Below are 18,710 nucleotides of genomic sequence, written 5' to 3' on the forward strand. Positions count from 1 at the left end.
CCTCACAGATGAAGCCAAATGAGGGACGAGAACTAGAAAACCACACCCTTCTGACGGAATTTGTCCTCTCTGGATTGTCCAGACACCCAGAACTGCAGAACTTGGTGTTCTTCACATTCTGCTTGATTTACACCTTCACCATCACTGGGAACCTTCTCATCTTCCTGGTCACGTTGCATCCCACCCTCCATATGCCCATGTACTTCTTCCTCCGGGTCCTGTCCTTCCTGGATATTTCCACAGCATCCATAGTTGTCCCCAAGATGCTGGTAAACTTCCAGTCAGAGGACAGGAAAATTTCCTACGTGGGCTGTGCCACTCAGCTCTACTTTGTGATTTTTTTGGGGGCCACTGAATGCTACATATTGGCAGCTATGGCCTATGACCGCTACGTGGCCATATGCAACCCCCTTAGGTATGCCATCATCATGAACAGAAGAGCTAGTCTTTCTCTAGTCCTGCTGTCATATTGCAGTGGGAATGTAGTGTCTGTTGTGCAGACAGCTTGGGTGTTCACTCTGCCGTTTTGTGGGCCCAATAAGATTAACTACTTCTTCTGTGATATCCCTCCACTCATTATGCTCTCCTGCACTGACACCTCCTTGTACGAAAAGCAGATTGTTACAGCCACGGTGCTGGTCATCTTTACACCCTTTTGTCTCATCCTGGTATCCTATGCTTGCATCATCTCCAGCATCCTCAAGATTTCCTCTGCAGAGGGCAGACGCAAGACCTTCTCTACCTGTTCTTCACATCTCATTGTTGTAACGCTTTATTATGGCAGCGGGACCTTGATTTACTTACGGCCCAAGTCCAGTAATTCACAGGACACTAAGAAAGTCTTATCTCTCATATATACAGCTATAATCCCCACACTAAACCCCCTGATTTACAGTCTGAGGAATAAGGAAGTGAAAGCTGTGATAATCAGAATTTTAGCTTACCTGAAGAAGATATAAACTTGTGTGTCTGACTCTTTTTAAATGCCCAGTTAACTTGATATTCTGTAAAACTGGATGTATTTCAAAGTGTGCTTAGCAGCTTTATCTTTCTTTTGTTCTCTATGAGTGTATATTAATTGCTAATTACTAATTCAGTATTCTGGATTTATTATTGCTGCGTCTGATGCACGGACTCAGATATGAATGATAAAATAGTTTATTACAAGTTCTCACATCACTTATATACAAGTCTTCTTTTCTTAGCTTTCCCATTCGCCCCTCCATGTCAACAGGACATTCCACAAACACTCTTCAACCACTCATGCGGGCGCTTATCCAATCAAAGCTGCGAGCTGTTTGTTTGTCTTCTAAAGGTGTCCTTGGTTCTCATGCTGTTTATCCTGCTCTGCAGCTGCTGCTCTGTGAAGTCCTTATCTTGCTCCATAGCTGCTTCTCTGTAAAATCCTTCCTGTATTCCCTCATATTACCTTGTATCAGATGTTGGTGATGGAAATTTTTCTCTTTTGCTCGTGTGATTTTCTTCCTTTGCTGCATGGAAGGAATATGCATTATTTCATCAAGACAGATACAGTCTCCATCCCAATTCCTGACATCTTTAATAGTCAAGCATCTTATTATTGTACTTGCAAATGGGGAGTGAGCAAGTGATTGTGTGGTGCTGAGCCACCTGCCAGCTTAAACCGCTACACCTCTCAGACTCACTCAATGATTTACTCCATGTCTTCTCCTTTACAAGTTTCAGGCTGGGAAATTAAGACATAATATTGTGCCTAGACAAAACCAGCATCAGTGCTGACAGAGGAAGAAATGGGCAGCGGAGTGGACAGACGGAACAGATGAAACGGTCCAGATGGATGAGGTCATTCATGCATGGATTTGTGTGAGGCGGGTGGCACATCTGAGTGGTTGGAGTGAGCTGCATTTAGAGTCAGGAGGAGGGAATGGCAGAAAAACATACAGGAATCTGGAGAGGGGAATGGATGAGTTCGATATATGGATGTCCGTCCAGGGAAGGAGAGGTATACGAGCGTTGAAGGAGCTGATAAGAAAATGCAGAATGTGAGGGATAGGAAAAACTGCCAGGTTCATGACTGATATGTCAATTCAGCACCTGAAGATAGGTATCTAGAAACACCTTGTCTTTGTTCAGATTGCTCTTCTGTACTGAAGGCCTTCCCTCCAGCATGCTGACTGCAACACATAGCTTGGCACTGTCAGTAAATCTGCTGAGGGTTCACTCAATCCCGCTGTCCATCTCAGACAGAGATATCAAGTAGCATTGGTCGTAGAACCGACCTCTGAGGAATGCTGCTCATCAGTGGTCCCTTTCAGTGCAACCATCCAGTCAGCTCCTTATCCACAGAGTGGTCCACGTCTCTCATCGAATCCATGTCTCTCCAGTTTAGAGAGAAGAATGTCATGAGGGATAGTATCAAATGCTTTGCACAAGTCCAGGTAAATGACATCAGTTGCTCTTCCTTTTGTCTTCTGCAATTTCCATGGTGTGGCTGAAGCATATGGTGGTGAAAATGGGCAAAACCTTGTTGAGTACCCCAGCCTTCCCTACCTCTCAGGTAACCAGATCCCCTACCTTCTTCAGGCACAACCTGATTTTTTATTTTTAATCCTTTCATTAAAGCAAGCCTTGAAATCTGCAGGGAATTATGATGAACATTCCTCTGGTTTCTGTGCATAGTTAGCACGACAGGTAAAGACAGTTGTAATTAGAGCAGACAAAGGCTCTGCTAATAGGTGCTGTGGGCTGCACTGGCAAGAGAACAAACTGTAACAAAGTCAGTCTTATTCCCAGACCATGATTGAAAGGATATTTCTGGCCACATTTCTGCTTGATCACAAAGAAACTTTTCTTTTCTCTGTCTGATTCCCACCATGATATAAAGCAGAATAATTCCCTTTCAAAGGTATTTGCTTCCATTCTTCTGATAAAATATAATTAGAACAAAGAGACAAATGAAAGCGGTCCTGTATGCATTCAGTGAAACGCACCTGAGAGGTCCCTAATTGACAATGTTTATAAAGCCGAAGGAAGTGGCAGTGAACTATGAGCAGAGCTCGTTATAGCTGTCAGCACTTTAATGAGTCCCTTGAGGAACATGGTGCTAATCTTATACTTTGAAGCTGTGGCAAAATCTGGTGATCTGCCTTGGAGAAATGACAGGCAGAAGAAGACAGAAAAGTGACTTGGAATTTTAATGGGGCCCAGCGCGAGATGCAAGACTGGAAATGGAGTTGGACAATGTGTTCCCACTGGGGCTCATTAAAGCAGAAACTCACAGGTGTTAATTACCAACAGAACAGAAAGACATAGAATTCTGTATCAGACTTCCCCTACTGAAGTCAAACAGCAGTCTCCAGGCATCAGGAAAAGCGATTCTTTCAGTCAGCAATCTCCGCATGCAGAATGTGGAAAGAAAGCGCTGTGGATCCACCTATGCATACCTGTGCTTCTAAGAGACCAGCAGATGCACAGGCCATACTCTCCAGGCCTTCATTATAACGACCAGCCAAAACACTGTGACAACAGTACATGTGCCTGACGTGTTCATGCATCACAAACTTGCTGACAGGCTCTGTTCCAACTCACTTTCCTCCCCTGCACCCTGATCCAGCTGTCTCTGGATTCAGACACATACAGGCTTAAATGTTGCACCTCAGTCCCAGTCCTCTGTTACATCAGCACTGGAACATCTCCTTTTCTGCACAGTGAAACCAGATCCAGGGGCTTAACAGCTTTCCTTGATGTTCTCCTATCTCACTGCTTACATAAGGTTCGTTATCTCTGTTACAAAGACTATTCCAGTGCCCAATCTCTCTTTCAGAGAGTTGTTCCTAACATCCAGCCTGGACCTCCCCTGCCACTACTTAGGGCCATTCCCTCTTGTTCTATCGTTAGATACCTGGAAGAAGAGGCCAATTCTCATCCTGCAACAACCCACTTTCAGACCATTGTAGAGAGTAATAAGATCTCCCCTGAGCCATATATCTCTGATGAGACACGGGCAGAGCATGCTGCTGTTCAGCATCAGGATAAGAGTAGCTCACTTTTGCTGTGGCTTACAGCTGCATGCAGGGCTACTTGGTCAAATGAAAGTGATTTACCAATGCCCAGCGCAAAGTGGATCATGATGGAAGAGCTACAAAATCAGCCCCAAGAATTAGGAATGAATGGTGAATTCATGGTGATTCTGAGGGGTCTGTTTTAATTACATTTATGGTAGGAGTGCATGATTTGATCCTGCAGCAGGCCCCCTCCAATCAGTATGAGACATCAGTGGCAGTTTCAAATCCCTTGGTAGCAGGAGATGTCACAGTATGAGCAGTGAATAGAGATGCTGACCTAGGCAAAACTGAATGTACAAGGTGAAGGAACAAGAACCAGTGACGATAACTTAAAACAGATATGGCTTAATTTGATACAAGCATGCCTACAGGCAGGGAAGATAGACAGGTGAATCATGTACTTCTTCATTTCAGTAAGCAATTGAGTAACATTGATCATTTTTGACATATTCCAGAGGGACTGAAAAATACGTTACTTGGAGCGGGCCCCTTTGTGATCCATGAGTAAGCATGAATTCTTAAAGCCTACAACCCAGAGAAAAGCCCTTCAGGTAGCTCATCTTGTGGTACCTGGTGCCCAAAAAAGCAAGACCTGGGTTTTGATGGAGGCTGAGTTCCACACGGAGTAAGGGCATCTGTAGGGAACTGGGGGACTGAAGGCCTAATGTCGAATTAACCATTTATTGGTTTAAAACAAAGAAACAAGAAACAAACAAACAAAAACAAACAAACAAAAAAGCAAGCTGTGGCTTTGTGGCTCTTGTTAACATAGAATGGCAATAATAGTGGTGGCAAATCTAGACACTTTATGAACCAACTTAAAAAATAAATAAAAAATAAAAAATGAGTAGGTGGGGTTTACTGCTCTGGATTTGAAGGACACTTTTTTCAGCCACAGAACGTCTAAAGTTATTTGCCTTTGATAAGGAAAACCCCAATACGGGGAGAAAAGACTCAGTTGACCGGGACAGTGTTACCCAGGGTTGGAAGAACAGCCCAATGATTTTTGAGAAATGGTCAGAGACATGGGTGCCTCCATCCCATAGTGGAACTTTACTGCAGTATGTGGATGCCACAAAACCCAAAGAGAACTGTGTGCAATGGACTGTGAGTTTGCTGAATTTCTTGGTTTAAGTGGTTATCAAGTTTCTCAACAGAAAGCTCAACTGATCTAAGGGAAGGAAGGAAGCAATTCACTGGACAGCCAGAACACCTATGCAGAGCTGCCTCCGAGACGGCAGTGTGCTACTGCTTGGAGACTCTCTGTGCCAGTGGGCCAGACCTAAAGAAGGAACTATTGGACAATGCTGAGGATTTCTGGGTTCATGGATGGAAGCAGTTTGGTGAGAGAAGGAAACTGCATGGCAGGATATGCAGTAACTGCTACTGACAAAGTAAGGGAAGCAGAACCATTACCTGTAAGGACTCCCACTAAGGTGGCTAAATATATGCATTTGGGGTGGTACACACTCATGGTACCATCTTGCAAGAGCAAGGATTGCTCGCACATGAGGAAAACAAATTCAGCATGGTGTAAATCTACCAAAGACTGTGGGTATTATACATTGTAAAGGACATCAGAAAGGTAACACTGTACGGGAAACTGGAAATACGATGGTGGATCAGGTGGCAGAACAGGCAGTTGAAGGAAAAGAAATTGGGAAACTAGCTTTAATTCCGGACAGTAAACTTGAAACCTCTGAACCTGAGTCAGAACCTGTGGAGCATTCTAGAGAGAATAGGAATCCAGTTAATGATATAAAAGGGAAGAGAGCAAGCTGGAAGACGGGTGCATCAAAGACTGTCTAACAGGTCGGTAAGCTGTTGGAAATAGAATGGCAATTGCACACACCACAAAGACCTCAGGCAAATGGTAAGGTGGAAAAGATGAACCACTTAATTAAATCGCAGGTTTTAAAACTGGGCCAGGAGGCTGGACTGTGCTGGCTACAGTCATTGTCTTCGGCTCTTCTGTGGATCAGAATGAAACCCAGAGCCAAAAAGGAGATAAATCCTTTTGAAATAACGTGTGTTGTACAGACAGGGATCTCTACCCAGGCAGGGTGTGAAATACTAACTGAATATGTGATAGGTCTACAGAAATAGCTTTGGGAAGTAGGGAAACTGGTTCTAGGAACAAGAACCCGAGGCCGTGATAGATCAGTACACAATGTTTTACCAGAAGATGGTGTATATATTACGTCTCTTTCAGATTTGCCCCTGGGTCCAAGGTCCATTCCAGGTGCTGCTAATGCCCCACGCAACAGTCAAAACTAAAGAAAAAGCATTGTGGATACATCACAGAAGAGTCAAGAATGTCCCTCGAGCACGATGGGGACTGAAGTCAGCTGGACCTTTAAAACTGCGAATCCAAAGACAGTGATATGAGTTCTTGTAATCATTAGAAATGTGAATTTGGTAAGTGCAGCTTTGGATGCAAATGTTTATGTATGTCTTGTGAAAAATGCTGCAAAGTATAAAAATATCAGAAATAATTCAGTATATGGGCAAGCTGACGATTGTAACTCTCCACTTCTTGGAGTCCCTGGTAAATTCAAGGCAAGAAATCAAGCGGTTGCAGAGTTGGAGTCACTGTTTTGTTGGGTGATGAGAATGTAGATAAAAATATATATACATAATTGTTTAATTGCATAAAATTGTACCGTAGAAAAGAATTGCAGAAATCAACAACGTATGAAGAAAGAAAGGCAGGAACTGTAGGAATGGAATGTTGTTTCTGCATTAGATGTCGAAAAGGGGGAATAGTCATGAAGAAGTAGAGCACAATGTATTTGCATTTTGTAACCTGACCTAAGAAATCGCTGATGTGAAAAAGTAGAAATAGCATATCTGTAGTAGCATATTTTAGAAATACAGTTGTTGAATTAAGTGATTAATTCTAGCTTGCAAAACTGCAACAGTTTTTAAATGTTGCAAATAGTATGGGTATAGTATTGTGGACTAAAAAAGCATATTGCATCTGTTTGGATACGAGGCTCTCCATTCCCCCCCGGTTTCTTTGCCCCCCACTGCCCCCGAGGCCCACTCAGCCTCCAGGCCCTGCGTGCAGGCCGCGTTGCCATGGCGACAGCACGCCCTCCCCCCTCTCTGCGCGCACTTGAAACTGCCACCACGGCGACAGGGCACGCGTGACGACGTCGGCATGGCAACAGCGCCTCAGCGCCTGTGCTCGCTGCCCGACGACGAGCGGCGCCGCCCGTGCCGTCCTCACCCCGCGCCCCGAGGAAGAGGCGGCCGTGCTGAAGTCGAGCTGCGCTCCGCACTGCTGCAGCGCCGCCGGGCAACCCCAGGGCTCCGAGCGCCGCCTCCTTCTGCAAGTGGGTGTTCTGGGGGAGGCCTGAATGGGCCCCTCTCCGGGGGCGCCGCGAGCCGCCCTGCGTTGGCCCCGCGGGGCCTCTGTGGCACTCAGGGCTTCTGTTCGACGGCGGGATGTTCCTGGGCCTCCTCCCCTCCCAGCGGTACCTCGTTGCCCCACCCCAGGCCCCTTTCTGACCCTCGTGGTTTTTTGTCCCCGCCCCGTCCCCAGTCCCCCATTCTGACCCCTAGGCTCCCCTATCTGTGCCCCCCCCCCGCCGTCCCGTCCCCATTTCTGACCCCCACAGTACACTGTCCCCCCTCACGAGTCTTCGTATTGTGACTTACTTAGAGAGAAAGAGGCGTCATCATTTGAGAGAATGGGTCATGGTGGAGATGTTACACAACCCCACGTTTATTCCTCTGAATTCTGATCCAAATTCCAATCCAAACCAAGGCCACAATCCTGAGAGAGTCAGGCGTAGGCCAGGTATGTGGCATATATTCACAAGGGTCTGGAGATGTCCCAGAAGGATCATGTGAGGTCCAGAGGGTACTCAGGTATTTCCTGGGGAGTCCTCCACATGGGTCTGGAGGTGTCTTGGGGTGTCCAGGATGTCCTCTTGTGGGCCTGGGAGGTTCCTGGAGTCATCCAGAAGAGTCCGGAGGTGTCCCAGAGAGGACTTATAGCATCCAGAGTGACCCTGGAATGAATTGGATGCTCCTAGTATGGGTTCAGCAGCTCCCAGGAGCAACTGGAAGGTTCTGTAGATGTCCCGGAAGGATCATGTAGGTTCTGGTCGGTCCTCCTGGGGGGTCCTGGCGTCATCCAGAATGGTGTGGAGGTGTCTCAGCAGGGTCTTGCTAGGGGCACCTCGTGTCGGTCCATGGGGTTCCTTGAGGGATCTGGAAGCTCCCGGTGTGGGTTCAGAAGCTCCCAGGAGCAGATGAAAGGGTCTGGAGATGTCCCAGTAGAGTTTGGCTCCAAGGGATCCCCGTCTGTGTCCAGAGATTCTTTGGAGTCATGCAGAAGGCTCTGGAGATGTCCCAGTGGGGTCTTGGGGTGTCCAGGGGGTCTTCGTGTGGGTCCAGGGGATTCTGAGTCATCCAGATACCACCCTGGATACCAGTGAGCATGCCCAAAGGGACATTAGCACATATTTATGAGACTCAGAATCTCAGGTGTTGGAAGGGACCTCGAATGATCGTCTAGTCCAATCCCCCTGCTGGAGCAGGAACACCTGGGTTAGCTGACACAGGAACTCACCCAGGTGGGTTGTGAATACCTCTAGAGAAGGAGAGCCCACAACCTCTCTGGGCAGAGCACTCCAAAGAGCAATTGGTTAACCTGATGCACAGGCTCCCCAGGTGATTTCTGAGCCCTGCAGTGGTTTCCCAGTCTCCTTGGATAGCTGAGGTCCACAGCTTCTTCTGTCTTCACCTTCTCCTGATACAGGCTGGTATGTTTAACAATAGCGATCAGTATAACAGCTGAAGGACCAGTATATTAGTTTAGCAAGAGGAAATAATGATTGCTGAAACTTTCCATTTCAACTTTGCCTGGTGTGTGAACAGCCTTGTTTTCTCTTAATTCTGCTTCACAACAAGCACTGGACTCAGACTACTGGGCTCTCCCCATCCTGCATACTCTCCTTATCCTGTTCTGTCTCAATCCTACCCGAGTTTGTACACTCCACTCTCAACCTTGCTCTATCCTTCAGCTTTCTTTACGAATCAGTAACATACATAACTGTTTCACAAGAGAGTCATAAGTTCCCTAAGGGCCTACACCACATACAAACAAACAAAATAACCAAAACAACTGGAAACAACTGTTTCACATAAAGGTTATAATTTCAGCATGGGAGAACAGGACATACAGAAAATACTGTAAACTTCTACTGCAAAAACAAAATCTACCTCACACAGTTTGGGTGGTAAGGCACTGGTAAAAGTTGCCTGGAGATGTGGTTGATGCCCCATCCCTGGGGAATTTCAAGGAGAGGCTGGACCAGGCCCTGGGTGCCCTGATCTAGCTGTGGTGTCCTTGTCCATTGCAGGGGACTTGGACATGATGGCCAAGCTGCTGAGATGGCACAGATGGCCATTGTGAGGCCGCCCATTCTGTGTCATCAGTGACATCACAGCGTAGGTGATACCCAAGGGGAAAGCCAGAAGAGTTGCCAGGAGGCAAAGCGAGAGGACAGAGCAGGAGCACAGGGACCTTCAAGGCATCTCTGAGCACAGCTCACATCTCGCCATGCCATTCCAGCGTGCCCAGAAGAGCCGGAACTTCTGGCTCTCCTTTTCCCCTCCCTTTGACGGCTCTGGTTCTCAGTCCAATGAGAGGAAGCTGATACCCTCCAGAAGGCCAAGGTTGTCTTGGCATGAGTGGACTCCAGAACAGGAGGAGAACAACAAGGTGGAGATCATACGTCCACGTGAGTAATTGGTGGGAAGCACTGGGGACAGCAGCTGTGAGCTACTCAAAGCTGGCACCCACTTTTTCTGGCAAAGAAAACCCTTATCCCAGCATGGAGACCAGCTCCAGCTAAAGGAGTCGTGGAACCATGGAATCCTGGTATGGTTAGGTGTGGAGGGAACAGAAAGCCCTCACAGGCCCAGCCCCTGCCATGGGCTGGTTGCCACCCACATGATCAGGCTGCCTGTGGCCCCGTGCAGCCTTGCCTTGAGCAAGGATGGGGCACCTGCAGCTTCTCTGCGCAGCCTGTGCCAGTGCCAACCTCTCCCAGCCTGCTGGCATGAGTGACAAGAGGCTGCTGGGCTGGCAGGAGGTACTTACATTTCCCCAGTCGGTGTCAGGGAAGCAGGCAGGATGGATGGGTCCATGCCACACATTGGGGCCATTCCTTCCCTCACTCCTTGCCTTCAACCTCTCTCCATTGCTGTCCTCCTTGCTTAGCTGCTGGCGTATGGGAGCAGTGGAGACAAGAGGCCACTGTATGCATCTCTGAGTTTCTGAAGAGAAAGGACAAGGTAAGGGCAGCTGTTTCCACTGTGGTGCCCCTGTTCTTCTCCAGGCTGCTGCCCTGCAGGCATTGCACCACACCCCATGATGCTTGGGGTCCTGCTGGCCATGGATCTCACTTTTGTGCTCCCTCTTGTTCTCTCTGTGACTACCAGGACGAGCAACAGAAAATCAGATTCCTGAGCAGCATCTGCATACTGTGCAAATGCAGGGACGCGTCACTTGATTTGGGTGCTTTCTGCCAAGAAAACCATCTGGCAGAGAATGTCCAGGTGAGGAGATACGCACTGGGCTGGAAATGGGGCCCGGTGTGGACAGGACTGGCACGGGGAGAAGTGAGCATGGACATGGAAGTGTCTTCTGGTGGTTGCCACATCCCGTTCCTCTTGTGTTCTGTAGGCGCTGATCAGTGAGGAGCCCGTGAACGTTTTGCGCTCAGTGATAAAGCAGGAAGTCATGCTGACCTTTGCTGACATGAGGTAGCTGCCCAGGCCCACGTTTGGTTAGCACGGCCCCATGGAAGGCTGTTGGTGGCCTTGAAGCTGTCAGGGAGGCTCCTCCCTGTGGAGGTCCGTGTCCTCCTTCCCAAAGCCTCAAGGCTCCTCTCTCCCCTTCTAGCACTGTGGAGTCGGCGCTGGAAGGCAAAACGGAGAGCATCCTGAATTCCTGCTTCAACAGCGTCTTCTTTTTGCCTCCGGAATTGGACATACCAGAAGAGGAGGCAAATCTCTACACTAAGGTGTGTGCTGGGTGAGCCACTGGAGCCCCAGGTCCCTCTGTGCTGCTCCCTGGCTCCTTGTGCTGAGACCACAGGAGACCCAGGCAGGGCAGGAAACCAGCTTTGCTTTTCCACCTTTGTTCTCTTCTTTGGGGATGGGGTTAGGATGAGGTACCCCCATGAGGTGCCACAGGTGCCCTTCTACAACTCTCTGTCCTCTTGCAGACCATGGTTGCCATGAACGTCATGCTGCAAGCCTTGGTGCGGAACTGTCCCAACTCCAGAATGAGGGAGGAGATGTGCAGTATCTTTCAGGTCTGGCAGCAAGAGAGAGTGGGGTCACTGGGAGGGTTCCACACCCTGAGGGATGCGAGTGTCCCTGCTGCAGTGGCACAGACGCTCCCTGCCCCAGACAGTCCTACAAAGGATCGCACCCCGTCTGCTCTGTTCTTCCTTCCCAGTGAGGAAGATCCCAGAGCTCCTGCTGGAGCTGCAGAAGCTCCCAGGGCAAGTACCAGCAGATTCTCTCTTTGCAGGCTCTGCTCCACTTCTTCCACTCCCATCACATGCACGTTCGTACGAGAGCCCTGTCTGGGATTTTACGGATGATTGTGGGTTTTATAGATAAAGTAAGGAGCCAGGCACCCTCCAGCCAGGCTGTCTCCCATTCTCCACATCCCAGAGCAGCTTAGGGGTGCCTTCAGCCGGGGCACAGCTGGGAGCTCTCAGCAGGGCTCTGCCCCAAACAAGGGTCTTTGCCCCTTCTTTGTCCCTGCTCTTCCCTCTCCAGGCCCTGCTCTGCCTCCACTCAACCCTTCCTCTCTTCTCCTTCTGTCACCCAGGACTGGTACCGCACTGAAGATTACAAGCTGATATATGAGTCAGTCATCGAGGTCTACTTCCCCATCCTGGGAGAGCTGCTGGGTCACCTCTGTCTTTTCAGCTGTGGGACTGACAGCACCAGAGCTCCAGCTACAGAGGCTCTTTATCGCCTCTACGTGTTTGTCAAACACAACAGAAGTAAGAGAAGATGGGTCGGGCAGCTTCTCTCCACTCCTACATCTGCTCGTGTCTCCTGTTTTTGGGCACTGTTAAGCCTGGAGACCATGGAGCCTGCAAGTTCCCTGAGCTCCTTTTCTCTTCGGAGCAGCTTCATCCTTCCTCAGCTCCCTCTTGTTCCCAGCACCCAGCACCTTTAGCTGTTAGTCCCTTTCCTTCACTCTCCTCAGCATGAGTCCCGTAACCCGTGTCTGCTCACCACTGGTCTCCACCCACAGGTCTCCTACAGCACGGGTCTCCTACACCATAGTTCTCCTAACCATGGGTCTCCTCAGCTGTTTCCAGATTAAAGCAGCTTTCCCCAGTTGCTGAGTTTGGTGGCAAAGACAGTGTTTCCTTCTGACACTTCTGCGTTCCCTCCCTTTCAGAAACAACCCTGACAGAGGAGATGGAAAAGTACGTGCAACTCCGTGAGAAGTTTCAGGATACTGATTTTGCACTTGATAACATATCCAGTCCCACTGATTGTGCCAAGGTAATGTCCTGCCTTGCTGAGCGTCTTGTCCGTAGCATCAGCAGGACAAGATTTTTGTTTGTGAGCAAGGGGAGTGTCACGGCGTCAGCAGATCCAGCCCTCCTGGTTGTCAGCAAGCCCTTCTTACCAACTGCCCCCCCACCCAGAGTCCTTCTCCCAGGGCCCTCTCTTGCCATCCTGCTACCACGCAGTGACACAGGCTGATGCTGCCAGCTCTCGTGCAGGCTCTGCTGCCCAGCATCTCTCTGCAGAGCTGCTCTCCCTGCTCGACCGAGAAGCACCATTGGGACGCTCAGTGTGGCATGTCTTCCCTCCCCTGCTTCCACCCACAGGCGTTTGGAGGATACCTCAGGCCTGCCGAGAGGATGGATGTCGTCCTCACAGCCCTTGAAGCGATGGTTGACTCCAGCATCTATGACAAGGAGGCGGCCTGCAGTGTGATGGCTGTGGCCATGGAAGACCATGCTTTCTGGATATCAGATGTAAGCGCCTTTTGGCCACTGCCCCATCCTTGAGCCCTTTCAGGCCTTGTTCTTCCCTCCCGAGGTCTCTTGGGCTCCTGAAGCCATTTTTAGCGATGGGGAGTGCAGTGGTTTCAGTGGCACCTGTGGAAATGGTTGTGGTCTGTTCTCGCCTGTGTCCCCTTTAGAAAACCCAGATCATAACTTCCATCTGCAAGAACTTTGGGAGCATCACCACAAAGGCAGCGCGGCACTGCCTGGACTCTCTGCTCCTCATTCTGACCAGCCAGATGCCCGCAGAGGAAGTCAGGAACCTGCTGAAGTCCTCTCCACCAAGCGACAGGTACTGTCCTCAACAGCCTGGAGGGCTTCTTCCAGGGACCCTCCTGCGCACCCAGGGCTTTCCAAGCAATGCGGGCTTGAAGGGTTTTAAGTGTGGCTAAGGAATCCCTGCCTACAATGCATTTGGGCTTGCAGCAATGCCCTGGATGTGTGGGAGGTGATGCTCTGCATGCCGCGGACCTTGGAGAAGGTTTTGAAGGAGCTGACCAAGGGCTCACAGCTGAGCAGGCTGGTAGAAGGAGTCACAGAAGACACGTGCATCCTCTTCTTGGCTGTGAGTTAGTGGATAAGGCTTCGCTGCCCCTCAGGGCTGTGAGTGCCCCTGCAGGCTCTCACTGATGTCTTTGTTTCAGCTAATGGCAAAGAGTGAAGATAACAGAGACTTTTTTGGTGACCTACGCCACCTCAAGACTTATCTGAAGCATCCAAGCGTGGAGATGCACGCAGTGGTGCTCAGAGGGCTTGTCAAACTCTCTGAGACACGGGAGAAGGTGAGTGGGACATTGTCAACTGAAACAGCATTGGGCGTCTTGGGCAGTGACGGAAGGAGTGTGGTGGTCATGGTGGGGCCTGCTGGCTGAGGAGCTTTGAGGATGGGATGTCAAAGCCCACTAAAGCCCAGCTTCTATTGTGGGCTAGTTGTCACCTACTGGATCAGGTAGCTCCTGGACCCATCCATCCTGGCCTGGAGCACCTTTAGGGATGGGGTACCTACAGTGAAGTGAACCAGGAGGCTGGAGCTCAGAGAGTGGACTGTTTTGCCCAGGGCGATCATTCACTGCATCACAGAAAGAAACCTGCGTTTCCTACAGGCAAGAAGAATGCAGGTTGTGCTGCCAGAGATCATGGCCACCCTGCAGGATGCCAGCACAGATGTCAAGATCAAGGCCCTGTTTGTCATTCAAAACATCATGGGCCATGTGAAGAGGAAGGAGGCCAGCTCCATCGCTGTGCGACACGCTGAGGAGCTCCTGCCTCTCTTTGTCGATGTAAGTGAGGTTGCTGCGAGAGGCAGAGGCCACCCTGGGGGACCCTGCAGTGCCACCACTGTGTGGGCGGCACTCGCATTGGGCCCTCTGCCCTCCTCGCTCCTCCTGGGGCTTCTTCCGGGCAGGGGAACAGCTGTGGGCCCTTGGAGAGCCCTGTGCCCAGCATCTGCTGCCTGCAGTTGGCTTCCAGCCCTCCATGCCTCCTCCACCACCTGGGCAAGGCCAGGCCAGGCCTGGTCCCCGCGCACGGTGCAGGAAGGTGGAGGCCTGCAGGCGCTGCGTGCTACGGAGGCAGTGTGACGGTGGTCCGTCCACCTCGTGCTAAAATTCTCCTTCTCCATCCCAGGAGTCAAGCGCCGTGCAGGTGTCCTCCATCTGTCTCTACAGAGACATGGTGCAGGCTGTGCGCTGGTGCCACTGGAGGAGAATGAAGGGGATGGTGCGCAGGGGCCTGGTCCCGCTGCTCTTCCGGATGAGCGATGAGAACCAGGATGTGGCCCAGGTACAGGTTTCTGTCCCACCAAGGGCACCGTTTGGGTGCTCTGGCTGCCAGGGCCCGTGGCAGCTGTTGAGGCCATGAGGACAGGCCCAGCTACTCCTCACACCGGTGCAGGCGGAGGGATCCTTCTTCCACAGCCTGGGCTCAGAGCTCTGCTACCCACAGCCTGGTCCATGAGGGATTGGGAGCCCAGCATTGTACTGGGGATGGCCACGGAGGGGCTACTGGCTCCATGTCTCTGTGTGGCCATCACGCCCAGCCCGTGTTCTGTCTCCCATCCCACAGCACGCTGGGAAAAGGCTCCCGGCCCTGCCAAAAGGAGGGCAATGCCGGGTCTCCTTCCTCTGGCCATGGTGCCATCTCCTGTCTTCTGCTTCCCTGCAGGCTGCCAAGAGAGCCATTGTACAAACGGCCAACCTCCTGTGCTGGAACGACCTCCGGGAGCTGGCTGAGAAAAAGGAGACGTGGAGGATCGTGGAGTGCTTGGTAAGGAGAACCCCAGAGCCCCAGACCGACAGGGACAGTGCAGGGAGCTGGGAAGCATCTGCAATCCCTGTGTTCTTGTGCTCTCTCCAGCTGCAGCGGGACCAGAGCAGAGTGGAGGAATACCTGCAGCAGAGCCAGCCCTACCTGCAGGACTCTCAGGCGGCCTTGCGAGAGGAGGCTGTGAGGTTCATTGGTGAGCCACAGCCCCCTTGTCCCTCTCTTGGCAGTGTTTGGCGGTCCCAGACACTGCCCTGTGGCCCTACGAGCGCCTGAGTGGGACCCAGGGCCCTGGTGCCTTGCTCAAGCCCCCCTCGCCCCCTCTCGCTGCTGGGGAGTAACGTGGTTCTGCTGCTGGGAGTGGGATCTGACAGGTGCTCTGTGCCTAGGGCTTGCTGCGCGCTACTTAAGGGACCAGAGCGAGGAGAAGCTACAGGACATCATCGGAGGTAAGTGAGGGCTGTTGTGTGTGTACTGAAGCTCGGGGCACAGACCCCCATGCCTTGCTTTTCTCCAAGGAAATTCTTGGGGCTGAAGGACGATTCAGAACCATAGAATCCTAGAAAGGTTGGCTTTCAAGTCACCTTAAGAATCATGGAACTGTGGAATCCTAGAGTGACTGGGTTGGAAGGGACCTAAAAGATTGCCCAGCCGTGAGATCCTAGAAGAATTCTGTGGAAAGGGGAGCTCAAAGATCATACAAGCATGATATCCCAGGGTGGCAGAATGGTTAGGTTGTAAGGGACATTGAAGGCCACCGAGTTCCAACCCCCTGCTGTGGCCCCCAGTGGTTCAGGCTGCCCAGGTCCCCATGCAGCATGGCCTTGAGCAGCTCCAGGGATGGGGAACCTACATGTTTTCTGGGCTACCTGTGCTGGAGCCTCCTTGCCCTCTGAGGAAAGAACTTCCTCAGGGAGGTGGTGGAGTCTCCTTCTCTGGAGATATTCAAGACCCGCCTGGACGCCTACCTGTGCAACGTGTTGTAGGGAGCCTGCTTTGGCAGGGGGGTTGGACTCGATGATCTCTAGAGGTCCCTTCCAACCCCTACAATTCTGTGATTCTGTGATTCCTCCTAAGTCAGAGTCAGAGGAAAGGGCAGCAAGGCTGATACTATGGTGGGAGCCCAAGCAGGATGAAGAGGGAGACAGATATCTCCTACAGGCAGCTAGGAGAAGTTTCACTGGGGAAGTCAGTGTTCCCTATGTCTGCTGGAAGTAGAATACCTGGAGAGGAAACATCTGGGGAGATTCCTGGAGTGTGTGAAGGAGACCCTCCTTTGCAGGACGTGAGGAGTGAGTGAAGGAGAGAATGTGTCCACTTGCAAACAGGGAAGGACATGGGGGTTCAGTGATGCTAATGACCTCAAAGGTCTTTTCCAATTGAGGTGGTTTGGTGATTCTAGTGCATCTGGGGCCTTCCTGATCAGTCGCTCCGTTTGTCCTACCTGGCCAGGGACAGAGATGTGCAGCACTGGCATGGCCTGCAGAGTTTGCCCAGGATCTCGGCAGCTTTCTTCATTCCCGCTCTGTTTCTTCCTGTTGCAGCCCTCAGGCCTTTGGCCAGCGACACGGAGAGCTCGGTCCAATGCTTGGCAGCTCAGACCACACTGATCCTTGGGACGACCATGAAGACAGGGACATCACGACGGAGCCTGCGAGCGCTGTGCTGTCTATTCTGCTGAGCTGCAGCACTCCTCGGACAGCTCTGTCCCTCAGAGGAGCACAGCAAACCCAGTGCCCTGCTGCCCTACCTGCTGGGACATCCCTGCGCATGCTCAGCAGGCACCGCCATTCCTGGCCTCTGCTCCTGGCTGCAGGACAGCACAGCGCATAGAACCACCTCTGCCCTGTAAACTCTGTCCCGTAAACCCCACGGCTTTGGGGTTGGGGCCATGGGGGCAGTCCATTCCCACAGTCTGTCAGGGACAGAAACCCACAGGACCCATAGAGAACCACAGAACATCACAGAGAGTCCTAGAGCCCAATAGAGCCAACAGTAGAACCACAGGGCGCCATAGCAACCCACAGGGAGCCAAAGCGAACAGAGACCCATATGGGAGCAATAATGGCACATGGTCACACAGGGACCCGTGGCTCCCACACCAACCCCACTGAACTTACCCACACTAAGCCCTGCCCCACACCAAACCCTGCCCCACACACGCAGCTGCTGCTGCTCAACAGTTCTTATTGGCTGAAAGCAGGAGAGTTGTGAGATCCAAAGGGGTTGTGAGATCAGAGCAGAACACTGCTTTTTATCCCCAAAATAACACGTTCTCTAGCCAACATACAAATTTTTTTCTCAAAGATTAAATATTTTTTCCCCACTAAACCGCTTTTCAGCCCTAAAATTAGACATTTTCTCACCAAAATATCACTCCGTATTTCAAATATTTGGCATTTTCTCCCCAAAATTCCACTTTACGTCCCACTAAGAAGACATTTTCTCTCTGTAATGCCACCTTTTTATCCCAATCATTAGACATTTTCTCTCCAAAATACTGCCAAGGTCACAACTGTCCAAGCTGTTGTCTTGGCTGAGCAGTTGTCTCAGGCCACATATATGTGCACAGATTTAATGTATGGAAGTAACAATCCTTTTTGTTTGTCCATGTATTTAATAAAATATCAATCTCATAAAACTTGCGGGATATTTGTCCTTTTTTCCTTGAAACTACCACAGTGACGTCTGGTTTGATGAAAGTGACTGCAATTCTTAAAGGAGTTCTCGTGGTGCTCGTCAGAGACTTTGGATCCAGTTTTGCACTTGGATTCTCCAAGGGGAAATCATGCTGAGCCAACCTGGTAGCTTTCTCTGATGTCATCAGTGGCTGGGTAGATGGGCAGAGAGCAGCGGGTGTCATGTCCCTTGGCTTCAGCAGGCTCAGCTGGCTGTCAACAGTGGTGCTGAGTCTGGCTGGCTGCCGGCCTGCAATTAGCAGTGCTACGTCTTTGGAGTGGCCCCGTTGCTGCTGATGCCCACACCTCCTGGCTGCAGTGCTGCTGCTGGGTGTCTCTGCACGGTCCCTGTCAGAGCATGAAACTCGCAGGAGAGGAGGAGCAGAGAAGCTACAGCCCACACAAGAGGCTTCTGATGTCTTTTAAGCATAAGGTTTTTAATGAACAGAAAGAAGCCGTGACTCACTTCTCACAAATACTTGTCACCATGCTACTGATGAAAGAAACAATTTGGCACAGTACGCAAATCTTTGCAGGTATGCTAAGAAGCAGCAAGAAAAGTGAACCTTATGTAAGAAAACAAACACACATGGGGACTGACCCGTTTCGTGGGATCCAGTAACACAACAACTGTAACATACTGCTCGAAGGCAAATCTC

General features: G+C 50.7%; 3 protein-coding genes across 3 annotated transcripts; all 3 read left to right on the plus strand.

Annotated features, from left to right (window-relative positions):
• The first annotated feature begins 8 nt into the window (after positions 1-8).
• Positions 9-959, plus strand: LOC140262326 (olfactory receptor 10A7-like). Its single transcript, XM_072356611.1, has one exon. The coding sequence runs from the start codon at positions 9-11 to the stop codon at positions 957-959; it is 951 nt and encodes a 316-aa protein (XP_072212712.1).
• Positions 960-9,698: 8,739 nt separating this feature from the next.
• Positions 9,699-12,264, plus strand: LOC140262189 (uncharacterized). Its single transcript, XM_072356369.1, has 8 exons — positions 9,699-9,799; positions 10,282-10,355; positions 10,503-10,619; positions 10,747-10,826; positions 10,966-11,086; positions 11,291-11,380; positions 11,602-11,694; positions 11,908-12,264. The coding sequence occupies exons 4-8, from the start codon at positions 10,804-10,806 to the stop codon at positions 12,262-12,264; spliced, it is 684 nt and encodes a 227-aa protein (XP_072212470.1). The 5' UTR covers positions 9,699-9,799; positions 10,282-10,355; positions 10,503-10,619; positions 10,747-10,803.
• Positions 12,265-12,507: 243 nt separating this feature from the next.
• LOC140262448 (maestro heat-like repeat-containing protein family member 7) lies at positions 12,508-17,729 on the plus strand. Its single transcript, XM_072356788.1, has 11 exons — positions 12,508-12,599; positions 12,932-13,081; positions 13,249-13,403; positions 13,538-13,676; positions 13,756-13,893; positions 14,215-14,391; positions 14,738-14,893; positions 15,275-15,376; positions 15,467-15,569; positions 15,763-15,822; positions 16,918-17,729. Exons 1-11 carry the CDS (start codon positions 12,513-12,515, stop codon positions 17,052-17,054), a joined length of 1,404 nt encoding a protein of 467 aa, XP_072212889.1. The 5' UTR covers positions 12,508-12,512; the 3' UTR covers positions 17,055-17,729.
• The last annotated feature ends 981 nt before the right edge of the window (positions 17,730-18,710 follow it).

This window comes from Excalfactoria chinensis, chromosome 24, assembly GCF_039878825.1.
Source record: "Excalfactoria chinensis isolate bCotChi1 chromosome 24, bCotChi1.hap2, whole genome shotgun sequence".
Classification (NCBI taxonomy): Eukaryota; Metazoa; Chordata; class Aves; order Galliformes; family Phasianidae; genus Excalfactoria; species Excalfactoria chinensis.

What these genes read in the sequence shown, in the direction of transcription:
- LOC140262326 (XM_072356611.1), top strand. Translation starts at nt 9, where the DNA reads ATGAAGCCAAATGAGGGACGAGAACTAGAAAACCACACCCTTCTGACG.
- LOC140262189 (XM_072356369.1), top strand. Translation starts at nt 10,804, where the DNA reads ATGCTGACCTTTGCTGACATGAG. An exon ending in CTGACCTTTGCTGACATGAG is followed by an intron (nt 10,827 to 10,965) that starts GTAGCTGCCCAG and finishes CTCCCCTTCTAG; the next exon opens with CACTGTGGAGTCGGCGCTGG. An exon ending in TTGTGGGTTTTATAGATAAA is followed by an intron (nt 11,695 to 11,907) that starts GTAAGGAGCCAG and finishes TCTGTCACCCAG; the next exon opens with GACTGGTACCGCACTGAAGA.
- LOC140262448 (XM_072356788.1), top strand. Translation starts at nt 12,513, where the DNA reads ATGGAAAAGTACGTGCAACTCCGTGAGAAGTTTCAGGATACTGATTTT. An exon ending in TCCTCTCCACCAAGCGACAG is followed by an intron (nt 13,404 to 13,537) that starts GTACTGTCCTCA and finishes TTGGGCTTGCAG; the next exon opens with CAATGCCCTGGATGTGTGGG. An exon ending in CGTGCATCCTCTTCTTGGCT is followed by an intron (nt 13,677 to 13,755) that starts GTGAGTTAGTGG and finishes TCTTTGTTTCAG; the next exon opens with CTAATGGCAAAGAGTGAAGA.